At 42.7% G+C, this 21,764-nt stretch overlaps 2 protein-coding genes and 1 long non-coding RNA gene across 5 annotated transcripts in view; 1 reads left to right on the top strand and 2 right to left on the bottom strand.

Moving 5' to 3' along the window:
• The window catches only part of RSRC1 (arginine and serine rich coiled-coil 1), a 151,920-nt gene extending 147,349 nt beyond the window's left edge, over positions 1 to 4,571 (bottom strand). The window contains exons 1-2 of the mRNA XM_070753513.1: positions 4,443 to 4,571; positions 154 to 367 (exon numbers count right to left, since the gene is read on the bottom strand). Of these exons, the coding sequence (XP_070609614.1) occupies positions 154 to 335 (182 nt within the window). The 5' untranslated portion in view covers positions 336 to 367; positions 4,443 to 4,571. The remainder of the gene's footprint in view (positions 1 to 153; positions 368 to 4,442) is intronic.
• An 830-nt stretch (positions 4,572 to 5,401) lies between these two features.
• Positions 5,402 to 21,764, bottom strand: part of LOC139168122 (uncharacterized) — a 27,896-nt gene continuing 11,533 nt past the window's right edge. For both annotated transcript variants that reach the window (XR_011559234.1, XR_011559235.1), the window contains exon 3: positions 5,402 to 5,585. This is a non-coding gene — a long non-coding RNA (uncharacterized lncRNA). The remainder of the gene's footprint in view (positions 5,586 to 21,764) is intronic.
• Positions 9,429 to 21,764, top strand: part of SHOX2 (SHOX homeobox 2) — a 24,695-nt gene continuing 12,359 nt past the window's right edge. For both annotated transcript variants that reach the window (XM_070753524.1, XM_070753523.1), the window contains exons 1-2: positions 9,429 to 9,705; positions 13,244 to 13,452. In XM_070753524.1, the coding sequence (XP_070609625.1) occupies positions 9,429 to 9,705; positions 13,244 to 13,452 (486 nt within the window). The remainder of the gene's footprint in view (positions 9,706 to 13,243; positions 13,453 to 21,764) is intronic.

Here is a 21,764-nt window from a genome sequence, read left to right as displayed (position 1 = left end):
AGGCAACTTATATAAACTGACACAAATAAGTTACATGAATGCTACAATTTATACATCACTTTTATCAGATCAAATACTGAACTATACTGTACCTGATGAATATTTTAAAAGTTTCATTTACCAGCAATTTTAAAACTGAAGTAATATATTTACCTTTTTTCATATGAATGTGAACGAAACTGGACATCTCGAGACCGTGATCTTGATTTTCTTCCTGATTTTTTATGGCTGTAACTTCTACTATCTGAGGAACTGCTTGAAGATGACCTTCTACGATGTTTCTTTTTTCTTTTGCTTTTAGTGTCTTCTTCAGTGTCTGATGAATGGCGACCCATTTTAGCAAATAGTTTTTATAAAAATTAGAAAACTGTAAAAGTTAAAAAAGTATTGTATTATTAACAGAAAAGTGTATCATTACCAATTTTCCACTCACTGGTCTTAAATTGAAACCAAAATCTACTGTCATTACATATGTAACACAGTCCTCAAAATATAATCATGCAAACTTTTCCACTTTTGGAGAAGACACAATGTTCTATGTAACCTTTAAAAAAAAGAAATAAACAAAACAATATTATTATTATTATTATTGTTGTTGTTGTTATTATTATTATTATTATTATTATTATTATTAATTGGATTTGTATGCCGCCCCTCTCCAGCTTGCACACTGTTAAATTCTATTAAACTCAACGAAACTTTATAAAACGGATAGCCCAATTTACATTTCATAGAAAGCACAAATTATTTTTAATGTAGTTCTAGCAAAACCTTATGAGGTACAAAAAGGAAAAGAAGCATTACTGAGAAAACTAAAAGAATTTGGTGTGTTAGCAGATTTTAAGATTAACAAACAGAAGTTTGAAGATGTTAACAAAAATATGTAAATACATTTAAATTTGTGTGGTGGGGGGAAAACCCACAAGTTAAGTATAATGTGTTACAGGTGCAAAGGAAGGAGGAATGATTTGATTTGAGATTGTATTTTGCAGCTTGCTGTTTGGTTTGGTTTGGTTTGTTTGGTGCTACTGAGAAATAGAAAGGTCTTAGACTCAGAACAACACAACCGGATATTTGGCATGGATACTTGGCGAACGACAAAGCCAAAGGATGTGAATTTTAAAAATCATTATGCTGGACATTCCATACAGAGAATACAGAATAGATATGATTAATCCAAGTTGTGACCCAAAACACCTTTCTGGCTGTCAGCACATTTTATAGAGAGAAATGATAGGCAAACCCAAATGGGTAGCTTACTGAGATACTAGAATTTTGTCAAGGGGTTGGGGAATACAAAAAATAAAGGATGGACCTTAACACAAACCGGATCTTAACACAAACCGTTGTGTGAAAATATTTACTGACCCCTTGCATCCTGTTTCAACTTCTACCCTCCAAACTTCGCTACAGAGCACTGCACACCAAGACAACTAGAATAGAATAGAATAGAATAGAATAGAATTCTTTATTACCCGTGTGATTGGACACACAAGGAATTTGCCTTTGGTGCATATGCTCTCAGTGTACATAAAATAAAAAGACACATTTAGCAGAGTGATGGCCTTTGGGGAAAATGTTCTTGGGTCTAGTTGTCTTGGTGTGCAGTGCTCTGTAGCAACATGAGGATAGGAGTTGAAACAGTTTATGTCCAGGATGCGAGGGATCAGTAAATAACTAGACACAATATGTTTTTTCCTGAACGGCATCACTCTACTAATAATTCCCTCAACACTGTCAAACTATTTACTATGTCTGCACTACTATTTCTACTAGTTTTTTCTAATCATTCCTATCACCCATTTTTGAACAAGAACATTACCATATTTACAAGTTATACAGTGATTCCAATTTATTCTTTATACCTTGGTCTCGAATTCTACTAACCATATAACCTCTAACCCTGTCCCATTGTCCCGTCAGTTCCTGCGATTTATTTTCATTCATCATATTCATCTTTGTATCCATGATTTCAAACCAAATGTGTTCCACCATGTACCAATGTCAATTTTGTATTGTCCATTTTGTTGTATCCTTCCAACCTAAAACTATGACCGCCTGGGCACTTTCTATAACTGCTTCTTTAATTTCTCGGAATTCACGTGGGGAAACAGAGGCTTCAGGCCCAGAATATACGAGATTGGAACACTGCTTTGGAAAGCAAAGGCAGCTCCCGGGCCACCTTTCATACCCAGAGGGCTCTTTTTACCCCAGCACTTTGGAGAGAAGCGACTGCAAAGTTTCAAGAGTTGTTAACCTAATCCTAATCCTTAATTTCAATTGGAATCTGGATGGGTGGGCATTGGATTTGGTATTGTGTACTGTACTGTTTTTTATTATTGTTGTGAGCCGCCCCGAGTTTGCAGAGAGGGGCGGCATATAAATCCAATAAACCTAAACCTAAACCTAGGTAGCTTCTGCTCCGGTAATCTCACACTACTAACCAGAGCATACAAATCTTTTGCCAGACCAATCCTTGAATACAGCTCATCTGTGTGGAAGCCACACCGCATTTCGGACATAAACACCCTAGAAAATGTCCAGAGATACTTTACCTGAAGAGCCTTCCACTCTTCCACTAGCAACAGAATACCCTACCCAACTAGACTTACAATCCTAGGTTTAAAAAGCTTAGAACTACATTGCCTTAAACACGACCTAAGCATACGCCACAAAACCATCTGATACAACTTCCTTCCTGTCAACAACTACTTCAGCTTCAACCACAACAACACAAGAGCACACAACAGATACAAACTTAAAACAAACCACTCTAAACTCGACTGCAGGAAACATGGCTTTAGTAACCGAGTAGTTAATGCATGGAACTCACTACCAGACTCTGTACTATCATCACCTAAGCCCCAAAACCTTACCCTTAGACTATCCACTGTTGACCTCTTCCAATTCCTAAGAGGTCAGTAAGGAACGTGCATAAGTGCACCAGAGTCCCTTCCGTCTCCTGTCCTAATGTTTCTCTTTTACTAGCATCAGGTATATAAATAATATGTATACCACCAATACGTACGTGACTGACTGACTGACTGACTAACATAGAATAGAATAGAATAGAACAGAACAGAATAGAATTCGTTATTGGCCAAGTGTGATTGGACAGACAAGGAATTTGTCTTGATGCATATGCTCTCAGCGTACATAAAAGAAAAAGATACATTTGTCAAGAATCATGTGGTACAACACTTAATGATTGTCATAGAGATCAAATAAGCAATGAAGAAACAATCAATATTAATAAAAATCTTCGGATACAAGCAACAAGTTACAGTCATACAGTCCTAAGTGGGAGGAAAAGGAATGATAGGAATGATGAGAAAAACTAGTAGAATAGAAGTGCAGATTTAGTAAAAGGTTTGACAGTGTTGAGGGAATTATTTGTTTAGTAGAGTGATGGCATTCAGGAAAAAACTGTTCTTGTGTCTAGTTGTCTTGGTGTGCAGTGCTCTGTAGCGACATTTTGAGGGTAGGAGTTGAAACAGTTTGTGTCCAGGATGCAAGAGATCAGTAAATATTTTCCCCACCCTCTTTTTGACTCGTGCAGTATACAGGTCCCCAATGGAAGGCAGGTTGGCAGCAATTGTTTTTTCTGCAGTTCTGATTATCCTCTGAAGTCTGTGTTGGTCCTGTTGGGTTGCAGCACCAAACCAGACAGTTATAGAGATGCAGGTGACAGACTCAATGATTCCTCTGTAGAACTGTATCAGCAGCTCCTTGGGCAGTTTGAGCTTCCTGAGCTGGCGCAGAAAGAACATTCTTTGTTGTGCTTTTTTAATGATATTTTTGATCTTAGGTGACCATTTTAGGTCTTGAGATATGATAGAACCTAGAAATTTGAAGGTCTCTACTGTTGATACTGTGTTGTCTAGTATTGTGCATAAGTGGGCGTGCATAAGTGCACTTTTGTGCCTAATGTCCCTGTCCTACTGTCTTATTATCCTTTCTATTACTACATTCTACTTATGTTATGTTAATATGTACTATAATACTATACTTGTTTGACAAATAAATAAAATAAATAAATAGGGAGAGGTGGAAGGGTTTCTCCTAACTAACTAACTGAATAAATCCTCTCTGCAACTCTCTCCGCCTCCTCATCTGACCGGAGGGGAGCCGAAGGAAAACCCCGGGATGTGGATATCCCCTTCTCCCCAAATAGAGTGTTTTGCCGCTCGAAGAGAAGGAACGGCCCACCAACCGTCAAGGCTACGAGCGTTTGCCTGTATTAATAGGGCTTCCCGGGCTACTGGACCGGATTCTGCCTCCTAGATTCCCGAAAAATCAAGAATATGAGGCGCTAGGCCGCCTTTAAATTTTTTTTTTTTTTTAAAAAAAGCTCCCCTCATCTTCCGCCTCTTTCAGCAGCCCCACGGCAAATCGCAACACCCTCTCCCCCGCCCCCCACCGGGCAACTCGAGCCCATTTACCTCAGGGCGCCCGCGAACCCGCTTGAAGGCCTCCGCGCCGCCGAGCTTCCGTAGTTTTGAGCTCAGCGCCTTCCTCCCTCCAGCCAGACCTTACCAAGCCATCGCAGCGCTCATCCATCCACGTGCCCAGGCGAGGAGCGCCGAGGTGATCGATCGAAAGCCTGGCGTCGTGCGCGGGTTTGTGGCGGTACGGCTTTTTTTGGCTTGGCGCGGCGTAGGGCTTTTCCTTTTGTTTTTCATTTCTCTTCCCCCCCCCCAACCTCCCCCCCTCCGACTCCGTTCCAATGAACGCGGTTTAAATTTTTAATGCGCGTCCATATCGAGGTATTTTAATTTGTATTATTTTTTAATACAACCGGTTGAGGGTTTGGGTTTGTTTTGGTTTTTGGTGTGGTCTTTCTTGACGTCCGGTTTTTGTGCACAGATGGGTCGCCTCTAAGAAGGGAGGGAGGCATCCCGAATAAATCGCAGAGTTCGGTCTATATCAGTGTTTCCCAACCTTGGCAACTTGAAGATATTTGGACTTCAACTCCCAGAATTCCCCAGCCAGCGAATGCTGGCTGGGGAATTCTGGGAGTTGAAGTCCAAATATCTTCAAGTTGCCAAGGTTGGGAAACACTGGTCTATATAGAATTAATTAAAATTGGAACGATTTGCCTGCAAACTGCCATTTTTCTACACTGGAAATGAAGGTTTTTCGGAGCTTAGGCGCATATTACTTGCCCAGTTGACGCTATGTTAGGGGTGGTTCGGAGTGGGATTATTTGTTAAAGGAGAAAAAGTTAAAAACTCAGTTGGAGAAGGTGAGAATGAAATTGATCAGTTTTGATTTAAATCTAGAGCGTTCAAGCAGGTCACTATTTTCTGTCTGCAGATTACGTCTGCCAAAAAAACAACAACCCCCAAAACGTTTGGCATAAAAATAAGATGCTTTTATTTCACGGAGTAAAGTAGTTGTTGTTTACTCCCAGTGACTTCAAGGCTTGGGATATGTGGGATAGAGCTGCCCATTCATTCACAGGGACCTGAAATGCTATTCAAGAAGGCAATGGAGGTCCTGGTTTTCTGCTCTTTGATCCACCACTGTCTCCTCATGATCTTGGAAATAAACTAGGAAACTTGAATTAAATCTTGCCATAGTCACTGAAAAAGAAAGGAAACACAGGATTAGATTAGAAAGAATTTACTATAGAAAGCTTTTATCAGAATTGATATCCAGAGCCCCCATTCATTTCTCAAGATTTCTTTTAGCTTGAATAGATGGTGATGCCTTTAAGATTCCTGAGTTAATATTTCTACTTTCCAATTAAATGCAGATCAATCCATGTTCATACCTCAGAGGTTGGGCTTTAAACATTTGAAAGCCACAAATCCATTTTCAGATTTTGATTGTGATCCTTAATCACGTTTGAACATTTCACACTCAACAGATTTGGTTTTGCAGAAGAGCAAACTGTGTTTCTGACAGTTAATTTACACTGCATAGGTGTGCTCAGAAGTGAAGTATTTAAATCAATGATACATAATAAGCAACCCGCATAGAGTTACAAGTTCAAGTGGTATTCTTGTATTCATTTCTCTGGGAATAACTCATTCCTGGGGACTAAATGTCAACTTTTGGTGAACACAGCCAAAATTGCACTGTAATGCATGCTTCCCTTAAATAAATCTCATTAAACCCAGAAACAGTTGATTACTAAATTGGATATCTGAGTTTATGTCTTAATGTCAGAATCAGAACTACTTCTACATATCCTTGAATTGATAGATTGGAAGCATTTCCTTTTTAATTCCTAATCGTGTACCCTCAGTGGAAGGGTTATTTTGCAATTTTACTAATGTAAAACAGACATTTCTAGCTGTCACTAATGTGACATGTACAATTTTTGTATAGACTCCTCAATTCAATGGACACAGTGGGATTGATTTCCAAGGCAAATGCATAAAATTGTACAATTTCTTTTTTAAAAAAAATATATTTTAAAATAATTTTAAATCAACACATTAATTCATTGTTTTGTTTTGAAAATAAAAGCCTATTTTCATTCAGTAATTAAATGACATTGTGAGAGTCACTTTAGTGGAAACTTGTCTCTCTATATTAGTTCAATGCAGTGAAAGAATCTACACTAGAGCTTATCTGGAGATATAGGAAACTTGAATTAAATCTTGCCATAGTCATTGAAAAAGAAAGGAAACACCAGGATTAGTTTAAAAAGGATTTACTATAGAAAGCTTTTATCAGAATTGATATTCAGAGCCCCCATTCATTTCTCAAAATTTCTTTTAGCTTGAATAGATGGTGATGCCTTTAAGATTCCTGAGTTAATATTTCTACTTTCCAATTAGAATTATATTCATATTATTCTTTTTATTTGTACAGTGAGAAACAGTTTCTGTGTAGTCTGTAAAGCATGTTACTGTGGATTCTGTGGATTTCTAGGAGTCTGTATCACCACTTTCATCTGCATATGAGCAGATTTAACTGAAAGCCATAAAAAGAGTATAAGATATTCTGACAATTTTCTAATGAAGTATTTAAAAGCTTAACACACATATTTAACATATTTAGATACATTGATTCCCTATAATGTACATGTTACTTGTAATATTAAATTATTTGAGAAAAGGGGTAATATATATCTCTCAATATAAAATAATGTAAAAAATATTTGGAATCGCTCCATCCAAATAGAAAACTTTGCATTCTGAGTATTAAACAACAAAATGTACTAATATTAATCAAAGGAGCGAAGCCAAATAGCTATGAGCATTTCAATTTGGCTTTTAGATAGAGCCTAGGATTCCTGGAGTATGCAAAAAAGAACACCACCCTGCCCCCCCCCCACTCTTTTCTGGACAATATAATTATCAGAAACTTTCAATTTACTGTACTCCCATAAGTAAACTCGCATCCTTTGTCCTTCCCCATAGGAAGCATTTGGAATGGGACTTCTCCCTACTTATTTACAAGGAAAATGTCAGGGGCACTTGGTCTTACTGAAAAAAAATGGACACGGGCTTGCAACTAATTTATGGATGGTAAATCCAGATTCTCTCAAATGATTCCACTAACTATAGCTGCAACTATACAAGAGATGATACGTTCTCCTCTTTTAACCTTTACCTTCACCCACAAGTAAAAAATATGACTGTTTTCACCCATACATATCTCCCAGTTAAAAAGTTTCCAAAGTGAGAATCTGTACTCCACTTGAATTTTCAATCTGGAGATTGATTTGGTACCATAAGCAAAAAGAAGGCCTCCACAAGATCAAGCAAGGTGGCATCTGGTTAGCATTTGGATGGAAGACCAAGGCAATAAGCTAAAAGGGGAGCTGGTAGGCAAAAAAAATGTTGCGAAGAAAGCCTTGCTTTCTCTTGCTAATAAAACTTCACGAACCTCTCTCCAGCACGCCTGATTTGGATGACACTTTATTATAAAAAAGAGACAAACTGGACCTCTTTCCTAGTTAAAGTTGGGTAAAATGAGGACCCGGATTGTGGGGGCAATACGCTGGCTCTGTTAAAAAGTGCTATTGCTAACGTGTTGTAACCCGCCCTGAACCTAAGGAGAAGGGCGACAAAAAAAATATCGAATAAATAAAATGAATAAATAAAACTAGTTCAATGACCATTTGGAGAAGGACCGGGTTTGCTCAGTCCGGTGTCAAACGGCTCTGGAAAACCCGAAGACTTTACCGGAGAATGAACCCAGCTGCCATTGTGGCAGGTAAAAGGGATGGAGTATCAATTGAGTGGACGGGACAAAATTGGTGATGGTGATACCCAAAGGGCTATTTCTGCCAGAAAACGCGCCTCTTTTGTTTGCTTCTCTCCATCCCCCTACCACCACCACCCTCCCAGTGCCCGATAGGCCACAACTGTTGCAAGTCGTTTTAAGCCCGTTGCCTAGAAGCCGCCGGGCACGGCTCTCATGGGAGCCACTGCTTTGGGGCTTGCCCTACAGACGTCTCTTTCTCCCCCCCCTCTCTCTCCAGCGAGCTCTGCTCTTCTCTGCCTCTTCCCGAGGTCAAGAGGCATTGGGACGGGGGAGAGAGTCCGACCCAAGAGAGGCAGGTCTGGTTTCCAACGAGGGTCGGCGAGTATTTCCTCCCTCCGGCAAGCGGTGGCCAAGTCGCGCCCTTCGCTGGCTGGTGCGCCCTGGGCGCTTGGAGACGTTGGGTCAAAAGCGCTTCTTCTTCTTTCCCTTCTCTGGCGACTCCTCATTTCAGCCCCTCCCTGCAAGTCCCCCCCCGCTTCCGCCACTCTCCCCCCCTCCTCCGGCGTTTAACTAACTCGGGACACCCGCGCAGGATCCGTGCCTAATTAAATTAATTAGGGCTTGTTGTCAATCCTGGATTAATGGGCGAGAGAGAAAGTGAGAGAGAGAGCGCGCGCGCGCGCGAGAGAGAGAAAGCCCGGCAGCCGGACTTGGAAAGGGGGAGAGGGGCGGGATAAAGTGGGGGGGGGGGGACGGAGAACTTCTCCCTCTCTCCCACCCCCTTCTCCGCCTGGCTCTTTTTTTTCTCTCTCTCTCTTTCGGCGGAGCGCCTGGGTTGCTCTAAAGGAGAAGGGGGTTCATTCCCAGGTACCAAAAGGGGAGGTTATTTGCTCCAAACGAGGGGCTGGCTCTGCAAAGTATAAATAGTGGGGACTTCAATCACCGAAGCCCAGACCGATCGGAACTCTTCGCGGGGGAGAATTGTCAAAGGCCGCGTCGTTGTGGTCGTTGTGTGTATGTGTGTGTTTTAACAAGCTTCGCTCGGGGTTGGGAAAACCTCCCGTTTGAACGCTCCAAGCCAGCCCCTCTGCGGCTTTTCTCTCCCTTGCCCCCCCTCTCTCCCCCCTTCTTCTTTTTTCTTCTTCTTCTCCTCCCACTCCCCCTCCTCCCGACCCCCTTGATGTGTTTATTGGGGGGCTCGGAGCAGCCAGAGGAGGCAAACGAGGGGGAGAAAAAAAAAGAGCCCCAAAGAAGAGCCGGCGATGGAAGAACTCACCGCTTTTGTCTCCAAGTCGTTTGATCAGAAAGTGAAAGAGAAGAAGGAGCTGATCACCTACCGGGAGGTGCTGGAAAGCGGACCCGCCAGGGGAACTAAGGAATCCGGAGGCTCCAACGAGCCCAGCGCGGAAGAGAGCGACAGCCCGGCGGCGCGGGGAATCGGAGGAAGCGGCGGAGCGGGCAGGCGATCGCCGGGCCGAGAGCTGGACATGGGCGCCGTGGATAGGAACCGAGACGCGGACACTCCTAAACTCAGCGAAGGTAAGAGCGGGGTGGGGTGGGGGGCGAACAGGCGAGGCCGGAGGGGGAAGACCACGCGGGTGGCTGTCGGAGAGGTGGGCTGGAAGGTGGCGGAGAGAAGCAAAGGAAAAGGCGCGCCTGGCGGATCGCGCGCATCCCCCCCCCCCGCCGCGCACGCGTGTGCTCGCATTTCCACGCTCACGGAAAAATCCGCGTCCAAAGTCCGGACGGATCAAAAAGAAAGGAGGCCAGGAAACTTGGCGAGAGAAAGAAGAGATGGAGAGCCGGTCCGGTCCGATTTTCGCGCGCCCTCGATTTCGCTCTCAAACCAAGCCTTGCCAGGCGCTGGGAATATTGAAAACTTAAACTCAAAAGGAAGAAATCCAATCCGGCCATCTCCCAGGGAGGTACGGTTCCAGATAGCCGGAGTTTGGATGGGTGGGTGGAATTCTACCTGTGGATTTTTGGGGGAGGATCGACTGTGGATCCCTTTTTTGGACAGAGGTGCTAGTTAGGTTGGCCAACTGAGGTTTTCCTTCGGTCAGCGTCGCCTGCTTTGGTTAACTGGGGGGGGGGGGAGGTTATTTAGAGTTTGTTTTTCAGAGAGAGAGATTTTATATACGGGGGAATCTGGCACCCACAATCCTCCGGAGTCTTTTTACCCTCAATGTGGGAGGTTTGATTGCTCCCTACGTTACTTTTTCCTCCCCAAAACACATTTAACTCCCCGAGAAACAGGGATAGCAGTAGTACATCGCTCTGAAGTCCGCCTTTAAGCTTTAAAAACATCGGGGGTTGAAAATTAATTCGCTTCCACTCAAGCGATTCTCTTCGATTCTCTTCAACGTAAACAAAGGCGGCATTAAACAAGGCGCGTATTAAAAAGAGGATCGGAAAGCTTAAAAGTGTAGCCCCTATTAGGTGTAGCCCCTCCGAGGTGAGTAAAATGAGGACCCGGATTGTGGGGGAAATATGCTGGCTCTGTTGTTGTTGTTTTTTTTTTAAAGTGCTAACATGTTGTAAGCCGCCCTGAGTCTAAGGAGATGGGCGGCATTTAAAAAAAAAAACACCGAATAAATAAATAAATTAAAAAATTAGGGCATCAAGTAGTGTGCGCGATAAAAGTAAGAAAACTTCCTTTCACCTTTCACCAAGGGCCCTTCGAAAAGTGTTGATTTGTAGGCGCGTTTTATAATAATAATAACAACCCCGTTGCAAAAGAAACCTTTAATCGGAACCAGCGTTGAAATCCCCCCCCCAAAAAAAGCGGCTTTTGTAGCTTTATTTTCGGAAGCTCTTCGCGAGCTATCTGCGGTTCTGCTGAAAAGAAGAAACCGGGGAAGCAAAATGCAGCTTGGAAAGCAGGGCCTTTCTCTTTCCCCTTTGCGCGCCCAAAGAACTCCGTGGCTTTCCAAGGATATTTGAATATCTGCGTGTGGTTTGAGTTCAGCGAGTGCCGTATTCGCGGAGGGGAAGTGGAGGCGGTTCCCCCACCTCAACCCTTTTGTTTAAACGAAAGTAGATCGGAACTGGATTGAAAACCTGAGCCGGAAATGATTTGCTTAAAACAAATTCCGAATGCGATTAGAAAGAGAAGCGCAATTGCGATTAAACAAACACCGGCGGGGCGATGGGCCAAACCGTCCCAGGGAAAAGGGAGAAATCAGACCTTTGCATTGGAAAAGCCCCGCGGTATGAACTCCAAAGCCAGGTTAAAAAGCCGGGCCCTGTATCCAAAGTGGGTTTGTCTCTGCGCGCGGTCGGTTGTAGACACAAAAAAATGAAACGAGAAGGAAATATTAAGACGGAACTCTCATTTAATAATGGCAGCAGGTTTTTGTCGCAAGAATCTATACTGCTCCAAAAAATAAATAAAGGGAAGACGCAAATAATACATCCTAGATTTGAATGAATGAAATATTCTCATTGAATACTTTGTTCTGTACGAAGTGGAATGTGCACAACAGCATGTGAAATTGATGGGTCAATCAGTGTTGCTTCCTAAGTGGGCAGTTTGGTTTCACAGAAGTTTGATTTACTTTCTAACAACTACATCCTGTTGTTTAAGTGTTCCCTTTATTTTATTTTTTTTGAGCAGTGTATAAACTTCCAAAATTCCCCGCGCGGATTAGTTGTCATTTTCATCCGGAATTGAGGTTAGTGGGACTCGGGACAAAGCGCAGACAAACGGAGTGGGATGCGGTTTAAACTTTTAGATACCGATATAGTTGGGGTTGCAAAGATTTCCCTTTTTGGAAGGGACCTTTTTGCTGTTTCTCCGCGCAAAGGAAAAAAAAAAAAGACCAAGGGGAGTTTTTCAACTTCCCCAAAGAGACCGAGGAAAGGTTGGCGTGTGGCGGATGCCGCCTCTCTGCCGGCACCTGCCGCAAGGATTTCTCGAAAATCCAGCCGTCTTTATCAAAAACCAGACGGGTCAGGAAGCTCCCAACGCGCGCCGCAGTTGGGTTTCCTTCCCAAAGAGCCACCCCATCTCAGAAAGGCCGCAATGGAGTGATTTGAGGAGGAGAGGGTAGCGAGGGAAAAAATAGACTTCCAAGTGTAACCCAGAACCTGAAGGATTCCTCCGGGTCCAACTTCAGCGATGGCTCGGCTTTATTTTTATTTTTTTCCAGAGTAATTCCCCCCCCCCCCCTCCTATCCAACCGTTCTTCAGATCCTCTTTCCAAACGCCAAAAGATCAGGCAGTCGCGTGTTCCAAAAATAAAAAATAAAAAGTAGTTCTAGAGTTTAGTCTACTTGCAAGCCTTTCTAAATTCGGGTTTTCAACCCCTTTTCGGATTCTGTTCTGCAGAGGATTGGGGATGACTGGGGGCAAGCGAAAAGGAGCGGCGGATCCCGCTACAGAAGTCGAGATGTTTTCTTAAATATTTCTAAAACAAATCTTATAGAGAAAGACAATCCCCCCTCTCTCTGCTTCTGTCTCTGTCTCCCTCCCTCCCCCCTCGCTCTTCTCTCTCTCTCTGTGAGAGATAATCTTGTGTCCAGTTCAATTGAGACCCTGGGGTACAATTGCTCAAACTTTTAAAAAGCACCAGGGCTGCTTTGCATTGAATACTTCGCATTGAAAGGGAGGTTAGGATTGGACTTGCCATGCAAAGGGGAGAAAGAAACCATTGGCCGAGCCATTCCGGAACGAGTCCCGTTGAGTTTCGGCTTTCCTCCCTAATAAATTTGCCCGCCGAAATCCAGGGGACACTTGAAGGCTTGGGAGGGGGGAAAGAGCTCGGAAGGGAAGACTTTAGCCGGATCGAACCCCAGCCACCAGGTCTTCCGCTTCGGCCCACCACCGGGTGCCTTCGTTGAGCCGAGTCCTCCAGCCGCGAAACCGTTAAGTTGGGAGGGAGAGGGGGGGTGACCTTTCTTCCTTCATTGATCTCTGATCCTCCCCCGCCCCTCCCTTTCCCTCCCCCCTCGGCTTAAGGCACGTGGGGAGGGGAGGGGGGAAGACCCGGCGATCAGAGCAGGCCCGGCCCACGCGCGCCCGGGTGGGTGGCTCTGATCGCCTCGAAATCCCCCCCACCCCCGCTCCTTCCCACAGTTTCTCCGGAGCTGAAAGAGCGCAAAGAGGATGCCAAGGCGATGGAAGACGAAGGGCAGGCGAAGATCAAGCAGCGGCGGAGCCGCACCAATTTCACCCTGGAGCAGCTGAACGAGCTGGAGCGCCTCTTCGACGAGACCCACTACCCGGACGCTTTCATGAGAGAGGAGCTCAGCCAGCGGCTGGGACTGTCCGAAGCCCGCGTGCAGGTGAGGCCCGGGGTGCTTTGTCCGGGTTATTTGGGGGAAGAGGAAAGAGGGTGTGTGTGTCACAAAGATAGATAGAAGGATAGAATTCTTTATGGGCCAAGGGTGATTGGACATACGAGGGATTTGTCTTTGGTGCAGATGCTCTCAGCGTACATAAAAGAAAAAGATACATTTGTCAAGAATCATGTGCTACAACACTTCATGATTGTCATAGGGGTCAAATAAGCAATGAGGAAACAATCAATATTAATAAAAATCTTAAGGATACAAGCAACACCACAGTTATGTCCTTAGTGGGAGGAAAAGGGTGATAGGAATGATGAGGGGGAAAAAAACAGTAGAAATAGAAGTGCAGACTTAGTAAAAGCCACTAGCTGCTTCTGGATGCTGGGGCTGGGGCGACTTTCCTCTGAAGCATCCGGAGCCTTGACGGCTGTGTGTGTGTTTCTGTATTTGTGTGGCATTTGGGACCTCGGGTTGCCCTTGCCGGAGGATGCTCCTTTTGGATCCTGGGCTGGTTTAATTGCACAGTCCATTAAATTGTATGCAGCCTTTGCTCGGCCAGGAGCCGTGATCCTTTCAGGAATAATAGCAATAGCACTTAGACTTATATACCACTTATATACCACTCTAAGCAGTTTACAGAATAAGCATGATAATAATAATACAAGCAGTAATAATAATACAATGTATTTTAAATGGTACTGAACAGTTTTGGATTTTGTTTGTGTGTGTCGGGAATATAAAAGGAGTTGTGCAGCTTAGAATACCTAGGAATAGCGGATATGCTGTAAATGTTCATGTTGTGTTCCATAGCAGAAGAAGTAGCAATAGCAATAGCACTTAGACTTATAAACCACTTGGCACTGCTTTCCAGCCCTCTCTAAGCGGCTTAGAGAAAGTAAACATGGTAATAATTGCATTGGCAGCCTTCAGGCTCCAAAGACCACAATACCATGGTCTGGATTTAGAGACGTGGAGAGGGAGGATCTGCTGTCTATCCTCCATACTAACCTACCCAGGCTTCATGATAATAATAATACAAGCAGTAATAATAATACAGGGTATTTTAAATGGTACTGAACAGTTTCGGATTTTGTGTGTGTATATATATTGGGGAATATAAAAGTAGGTGTATGGCTTGGAACACCTAGGAAGAGAGGACATAAATGTTAATGTTGTTGTTCCACAACAGAAGAAGTAGCAATGGCATAGCAATAGCACTTAGATTTATATGCCGCTTCACAGTGCTTTCCAGCCCTCTCTAAGCGGTTTACAGAGAGTGAGCATCATAATAATATAAGCAGTAATAATAATACAGGGTATTTTGAATGGTACTGAACAGTTTGGGATTTTGTTTGTGTATGTGTATGGGGAATATAAAAGGAGTTGAACAGCTGGGAATACCTAGGAACCGAGGACATAAATATTAGTGTTCTGTTCCATAACATAAGATGTAGCAATAGCAATAGCACTTAGACTTATATACAGCTTGGCACTGCTTTCCAGCCCTCTCTAAGCGGTTTACAGAGAGTCAGCCTATTGCCCCCAACAATCTGAGTCCTTATTTTATCCACCTCTGAAGGATGGAAAGGCTGAGTCAACTTTGAGCCTGGTGAGATTCCATCTGCCAAACTGCTGGCAGTTTGCCCCCAACAATCTGGGTCCCCGCGAGTGGGTGCGGGTTCTCCGCGGAAGGAACCCTGGTCCGCTCCAGATTGGAAAGGTTCCCAAGCAGCGAAGTCTTATCTGATCTCATTCGAAAGACACTTTGAGCGAGGAGGGAAATCCGTGGCCAGAACCCCAGCAGGTCCGGTGAGGCGCCTCCGAGCTCTTTCGGAAAGACGCATTTCCGGGGGTAGTAAAGGAAACGGAGGTAGCTTACACCGAGGAGGAGTCAGATCCATCCTCCTTTAGTGCCGCTCATATTCATTCGGCGGTTCTATACTGCTCAAAATAATAATAATAAAGGGAACACTGAAATAACACACCCGAGATCTGAATGAATGAAATATTCTCATTGAATACTACTTTGTTCTGTACAAAGTTGAATGTGCACAACAGCATGTGAAATTGATTGTCAACCAGTGTTGCTTCCTAAGTGGACAGCTTGATTTCCCAGAAGTTTGGTTTACTTGGAGTTATATTGTATTGTTTAAGTGTTCCCCCTTTATTTTTTAAATTTTTTTGAGCAGTGCATAAGCCAGCCTCCCCATCAACTCACTGGGCACTGGAGCTCAGATCTCTTCTTTAAATTGGGGAGCGGGGGTTGAGCAAAAGGCTGGATGGAAGGAAGGAGGAAACATTCAAATTAGGCTTCACCTGGCTTGAGATGAATTCAAGCCAGGTGAAGTTTCCTCCCAACTGCGGGGAAGAAAAAGGTATTCAACTGTTTGGAAAAATCCTGCTTTTATTGTCCTGCTGGCAATCCACGCTGGCTCCACTTTCTAACCGTTGCTGTTGCTGTTAGCAAAGCTGGGGTTGCTGAATACAGGGCTTATATGGGATAAGTAAGCCACTGGTGGCTAAACTTGCCCAAAGATTCGGATCCAAAGCAAAAGAAACGCAGAGAGCAAGCCTACTGGTGCAAATAGAAGCCGGGGGTTGTCTTGTGAGAGAGGTGAAGATGGAGCAAAGTGGGGAAAGCAAACCTGGTTTCCTGCTGGGCTGAGCTTTCAACTGCACAACTAGCCAAGTTCTGACTCCACATGTGGAAAAAGAACAGCCATTCAGTAGGGTTAGGGTAGGTGACCTCAGGCAAGTGGGTTAAATCCAGTAAATTGTTGGTTCAGCAAACCGCAATTTAGTTCTTGAAAAGACAGCCACTGTGAGTGAGGCTCAAATAAGATCCTTCAGTTCTATAATTTCAGGATTTAAATTATATCAGTCTAATCTTTCCACCTGGAAAAATGGACACTGCTCAAAAATAAATAAATAAATAAATGAATAAATGAATAAATGAATAAATAAATAAATAAATAAATAAATAAAGGGAACACTCAAGTAACACATCCTAGATATGAATGAATGAAATATTCTCATTGAATATTTCATTTGCACACCTATTCCATTTGCACAACAGCATGTGAAATTGACTGTCAATCAGTGTTGCTCCCTAAGTGGGCAGTTTGATTTCACAAAAGTTTGATTTACTTAAAGTTATATTCTGTTTTTTAAGTGTTTCCTTTATTTTATTTTATTTTGAGCAGTATATATGGCCAGACTAGATAATATAGGCACACACACACACACACCTGACTTTGAGTATTGGCTATCTTTCAAAAAAAGAAAAAATGTTTAAAACAGGAAATTGGATGTGTATTTACAGTGTATTTAAAGCTTCCTTCCTTGTAAGCAATTTTAAAAACCTCCAAGAAAGGTGAAAGAAAGAAAAGCTGACACATTCTTTCAGTTTAGAGGGTGCAAGCAATTTTTTTTTAAAAAAAGGTGTTTTTGGATATATTTTTTTTCTCCTACACCTTCCAAATTTCCCTAAGCGTCCTTGAGCCAAAGTTTTGTGAGCTCATTTCTTTCCTCCAAAGATGCTGGTGAGCCAAATGCCAGGTTTGTCCAGTGTTTGAGTGCACACTATACATCTCTATCTGCTGTGATTCCCCAGAAAAAAAAACCCCGATCGCTTTTTAAAAAGGCCTTGAACATCTGCAGCTGCTCGTGGAGTAACTGATCCTTTCCTCTCCATCTTGACGGCCTGGGCTGCCATCTGCACCAAACCGGGCTCTAGTTTTGAAAGGTTTTCTCTGCAGTTTGTAATAGGATCAAGCCAGAATCTGAACAGTCGAGTTGCAGCAAAGGCAGAAGAGAATCGAAGGGGTCGAAGGGGGGTGGGATGGACCCAGAAGCACAGAGTTTTGGGTATTTAAAAAAAGATTTAACCTCTCGAAAATTGAAAGGGAGAAAAAAATAACACCCTCTCTCTTTGCTTGATCTTGTTACTCCTTCCTGATTGTCCATTTATCTCCACTGCTCTTTAGGCTGGCCACTTAAAACACACACCCTTCCAAACACGGGTGCTTGTACACTGCTAAAATAATAATAATAATAAAGGGAACACTTAAACAACACAATATCACTCTGAGTAAATTAAACTTCTGTGAAATCAAACTGTCCACTTAGGAAGCAACACTGATTGGCAATCAATTTCACATGCTGTTGTGCACATTCAATTTTGTACAGAACAAAGTATTCAATGAGAACATTTCATTCATTCAGATCTAGGATGTGTTCTTTGAATGTTCCCTTTATTTTTTTGAGCAGTGTATTTTGAGTAGTAAGTCTAAAAGAAAAAGAGAGAGAGGGAGAGAGACACAGAGAGAGAAAGAAGAGGAATTAAAGGCTGCTTGAATCCAGAGTAGAGAGGTTTGGTTGCCTCAACAAAAGAATAACTGGCGCTTGGAGTATAATCCATAGAAAAGAACTTCCAGAGATTTGCATTGATTAGAATCTGGATCCTTTCAAAAGGCCCCAGAAAAAATGCTTCTGGGTTGGCTCTAAGGATCCTTTCCTGCCTGGTTCACCTTGGCATATGGCTGGAATAAGAGCTTGCTAGCATGCCTGAAAATACTAGAAACTGCAATGCCAATCTCCAGACCTGCACCTCACACAGAAGCAATGGCCTTAGATGCTGGGGGTTTATGGCTTTGCTGCTTTTGTATAGCTGCACAGGATCCCATTGCTTTGCTGCACCGACTACAGAGAATTCTACGGAAGCAAGTCACATTGAAGTCAGATATATCCAGGAAACAGGCAGGCTGGGCTTCCTTTGCTTCCTTTTGCTGTGTGGCTAATGCCCCAGGAAAAGCTAGAGAGTGGTAGTTTTAACCTGGAACCCTGAAAACAAAATAGTTTCTTTCACAGGCTGGGTGAGCTGTCCATCTCACACTTGGCTTAAATGTCTATTGCTTTAAAGCAAATAAGCAGTACCTTGAATAAGGTTAGAGATTCAAGCAGTACCTTGAATAAAGTTAGAGATTCAAGCAGTACCTTGAATAAGGTTAGACTCTAGAGCAGGGGTGGGCAAAGTTGGCTCTTCTATGATTTGTGGACTTCAACTCCCAGAATTCCTGAGCCAACCATGCTAGCTGAGGAATTCTGGGAGTTGAAGTCCACATGTCGTAGAAGAGCCATCTTTGCCCACCCCTGCTCTAGAGCATTTGGGTCACCTCAATGTGTCCTAAGGTGGGTTTCTAGGTGTGCAGACCTCTTTGCAAGCTCATTCCTTCTTTCAAAGAAAGTCTGCAGTGAGATTCTTTTCCCTTTGCAGGACAGCAGGTGTTGGTCACTCCTACCTTCTTACCCTCTCCCTTTACACATTAAAGCCTGGAACCCAACCAATTTAAAGTAGAATCTTCTAAAGAATCCAGGAAGTTCACTTTTAAGCCTTTGCTCAAATCTTAAGTCTTTCTGAACTCAGTGGATCTTAATAGCATTTTCTTTTGAACTCGCTGGGAGTATGTGTGGGATGGCAGGGGAAGAATAGATATAGGATCAGGCAGTCCAAGTTTGTTAAGGGGTAAAGTTCCAACTTTATTCTTTTTCTCCTTCATGCTTTAAAAACTTTTTCTTGCTTTAATAGAGCCAGAAATGATACCTTGCCTGCTGTGGAGCTGTTTTCACATTTTCTATTTTTTCCCCTCCTAATATGGAAACAAATGAGATTATCATAATAATGAGATCATTATTCTGCTCCTGTATTGCATGCTTAGTCCCCAGAGAAAGAGTGCATTTCTCAGCTTCTTTATTATGACACTTTTATGACCCTCCACCTCAAAGTTTGTAATTAAATGCTTTGGTGTTTTGTTTTGTTGTTTTGTTTTTGCAGAGAAAGCTAATCAATACAACTAGCTTTTAATGAGCTCATTCTCTTTTGAATTATTTTTTTAGATATATATTTTTGTATGTTGTGCAAACATCCCAAAACCTTGATCCAATTTCAAACTTTCAGAGTTAGATCAAGTAGAGAAGTTCAACAGGAGTGCCTTTGCAAAGATAAGACTGTATTGGCATGAAAATCAAGAGAGAGAGAGAAATTGTGCTTTGATAACTCGTGGGATAGGAAGGAGCAGGGAGGCATATATTTAGACTTAGGTTTTAATAATGCAAAGGCCTGCTAATCAGCCCCCACTACAAATGTCCATCTTGTATTGGACATGCTATTTCTCTTTAGGCCCTAAAACTATGTAGTCATACATTCTGAACCTAGGGATCTGTTTTTCACATCGTGCAGAATGCAGCTGCGAGAGCAATCATGGGCTTTCCCAAATATGCCCATGTTACACCAACCCTCCGCAGTCTGCATTGGTTGCCGATCAGTTTCCGATCACAATTCAAAGTGTTGGTTATGACCTATAAAGCCCTTCATGGCACCGGACCAGATTATCTCAGGGACCGCCTTCTGCTGCACGAATCCCAGCGACCAGTTAGGTCCCACAGAGTGGATCTTCTCCAGATCCCGTCAACTAAAGAATGTCGCTTGGCGGGACCCAGGGGAAGAGCCTTCTCTGTGGCGGCCCCGGCCCTCTGGAACCAACTCCCCCCAAAGATTAGAATTGCCCCCACCCTCCTTGCCTTTCGTAAGCTGCTTAAAACCCACCTCTGCCGTCAGGCATGGGGGAATTGAGACCCTCTTCCCCCTAGGCCTTTACAATTCTATGCATGGTATGTATGTATGTATGTTTGGTTTTTTATATTAATGGGTTTTTTAATTGTTTCTAACATCAGACTACTATTGTACACTGCTTTATTGTTGCTGTTAGCCGCCCCGAGTCTCCGGAGAGGGGCGGCATACAAATCCAATAAATAAATAAATAAAATAAAATAAAACCCCTCCGCTCAGATCCCTTTTGTCCTCTTTTAATTCCAAACTCTTCTTTTTATCACCACTACATTTGAAAAGGAAAAAAATGGCATGGCTTCCGTTGTTCCAGCTGAGGGTCAGTGCATTTATCTACTGTAGATTTTAACAGTGTCACGGCATCTGAAAGTCTTATAGCATATTATAGCATAGGACACAAAGACTCTTGACGGTTTGTGATGCTTGAAAGTTTGTGTTGAAATGCTGAACTTTGTTTCAATGTTTGAAATGTTGAACTTTCAAGCGTGTTGTGATGCTTGAAAGTTCTTAGCCTTGAAAGCATCACAAGACTCTGTTGCTTTTGTTAAAATCTGGACTCATCTTCTTGAGGAACACCCCATTCCTTCTTGTTTCCTTTCTGCCCTTCCTGGTTTTAGAGTCCAAATAAATTTTCCTTCTGCTCCATCTAAGTGAGGCTTCTTGCATTATAACCCAATTTTTAATATTTGACCTTAGCATATGCCTCTGAATCTCAGATTCGAACTTAAATAGATTTCTCTGGAAGACTCTTTTTTTCAAAAACATAATAATAATAATAATAATAATAATAATAATAATAATAATAATAATAATAATTTATTACATTTGTATGCCGCCCCTCTCCGAAGACTCGGGGCGGCTCACAACAACGATAAAAACAATATTATAATGGCACAAATCTAATATTAAAAAACTAAAAACCCTATCATAATTAAAAACCAAACAGCACATACATACCAAACATAAATTATAATAAGCCTGGGGGAAAGATGTCTCAAATCCCCCATGCCTGCCGGTATAGGTGGGCATAGTTCCCTCTAAGCTGAGCAATGAGCAATCGCTCACTTAAAAATCATCATCAACTCAGAGTTTTCCAAACCTGCCCAGAAGCCGAGAGGGAAAGAGTGAGAGGGAAGGAGAGAGAGAGGAAGAGAGAGAAACAGAAAAAAGAGAGGAAGGAAAAGAGAAAGAAAAAGAATGGGAGTAAGGAAGAGAGAAAGAAAATCAAAATCTAGTTTGAAACTAGCTCAACTATTTAAGTGGCATTTTGATATTGATAGAGTTGCCCTATTATGAGCTCACTGTTATAGACACACAGTACAGTATTTTATTTTGAAATTCTCTGAGGCAAAACAGGGTGGGTTTTTTATTTATTTATTTATTTGTTTGTTTGTTTGTTTGTTTATTTATTTATTATTTCTGTGCCGCCCAGTCCCAAAGGGACTGCCGCTCAGACACTATACTTTTCCACCCACCCCCCAAAAAATTAGAGGGAACACTGTAGGTGGGTTTTAAGTAGTTTACGGAAGACAAGGAGGGTGAGAGCAGTTCTAATCTCCGGGGGGAGTTGATTCCAGAGGGCCGGGGCCGCCACAGAGAAGGCTCTTCCCCTGGGGCCCGCCAGACGACATTGTTTATTTATTTATTTTATTTATTATTTAGATTTGTATGCCGCCCCTCT

The sequence above is a fragment of the Erythrolamprus reginae genome, chromosome 5, assembly GCF_031021105.1.
Source record: "Erythrolamprus reginae isolate rEryReg1 chromosome 5, rEryReg1.hap1, whole genome shotgun sequence".
Taxonomy (NCBI): Eukaryota; Metazoa; Chordata; class Lepidosauria; order Squamata; family Dipsadidae; genus Erythrolamprus; species Erythrolamprus reginae.
The sequence above is the reverse complement of the archived record's forward strand: the minus strand, read 5'-3'. Positions and strand labels throughout refer to the sequence as shown.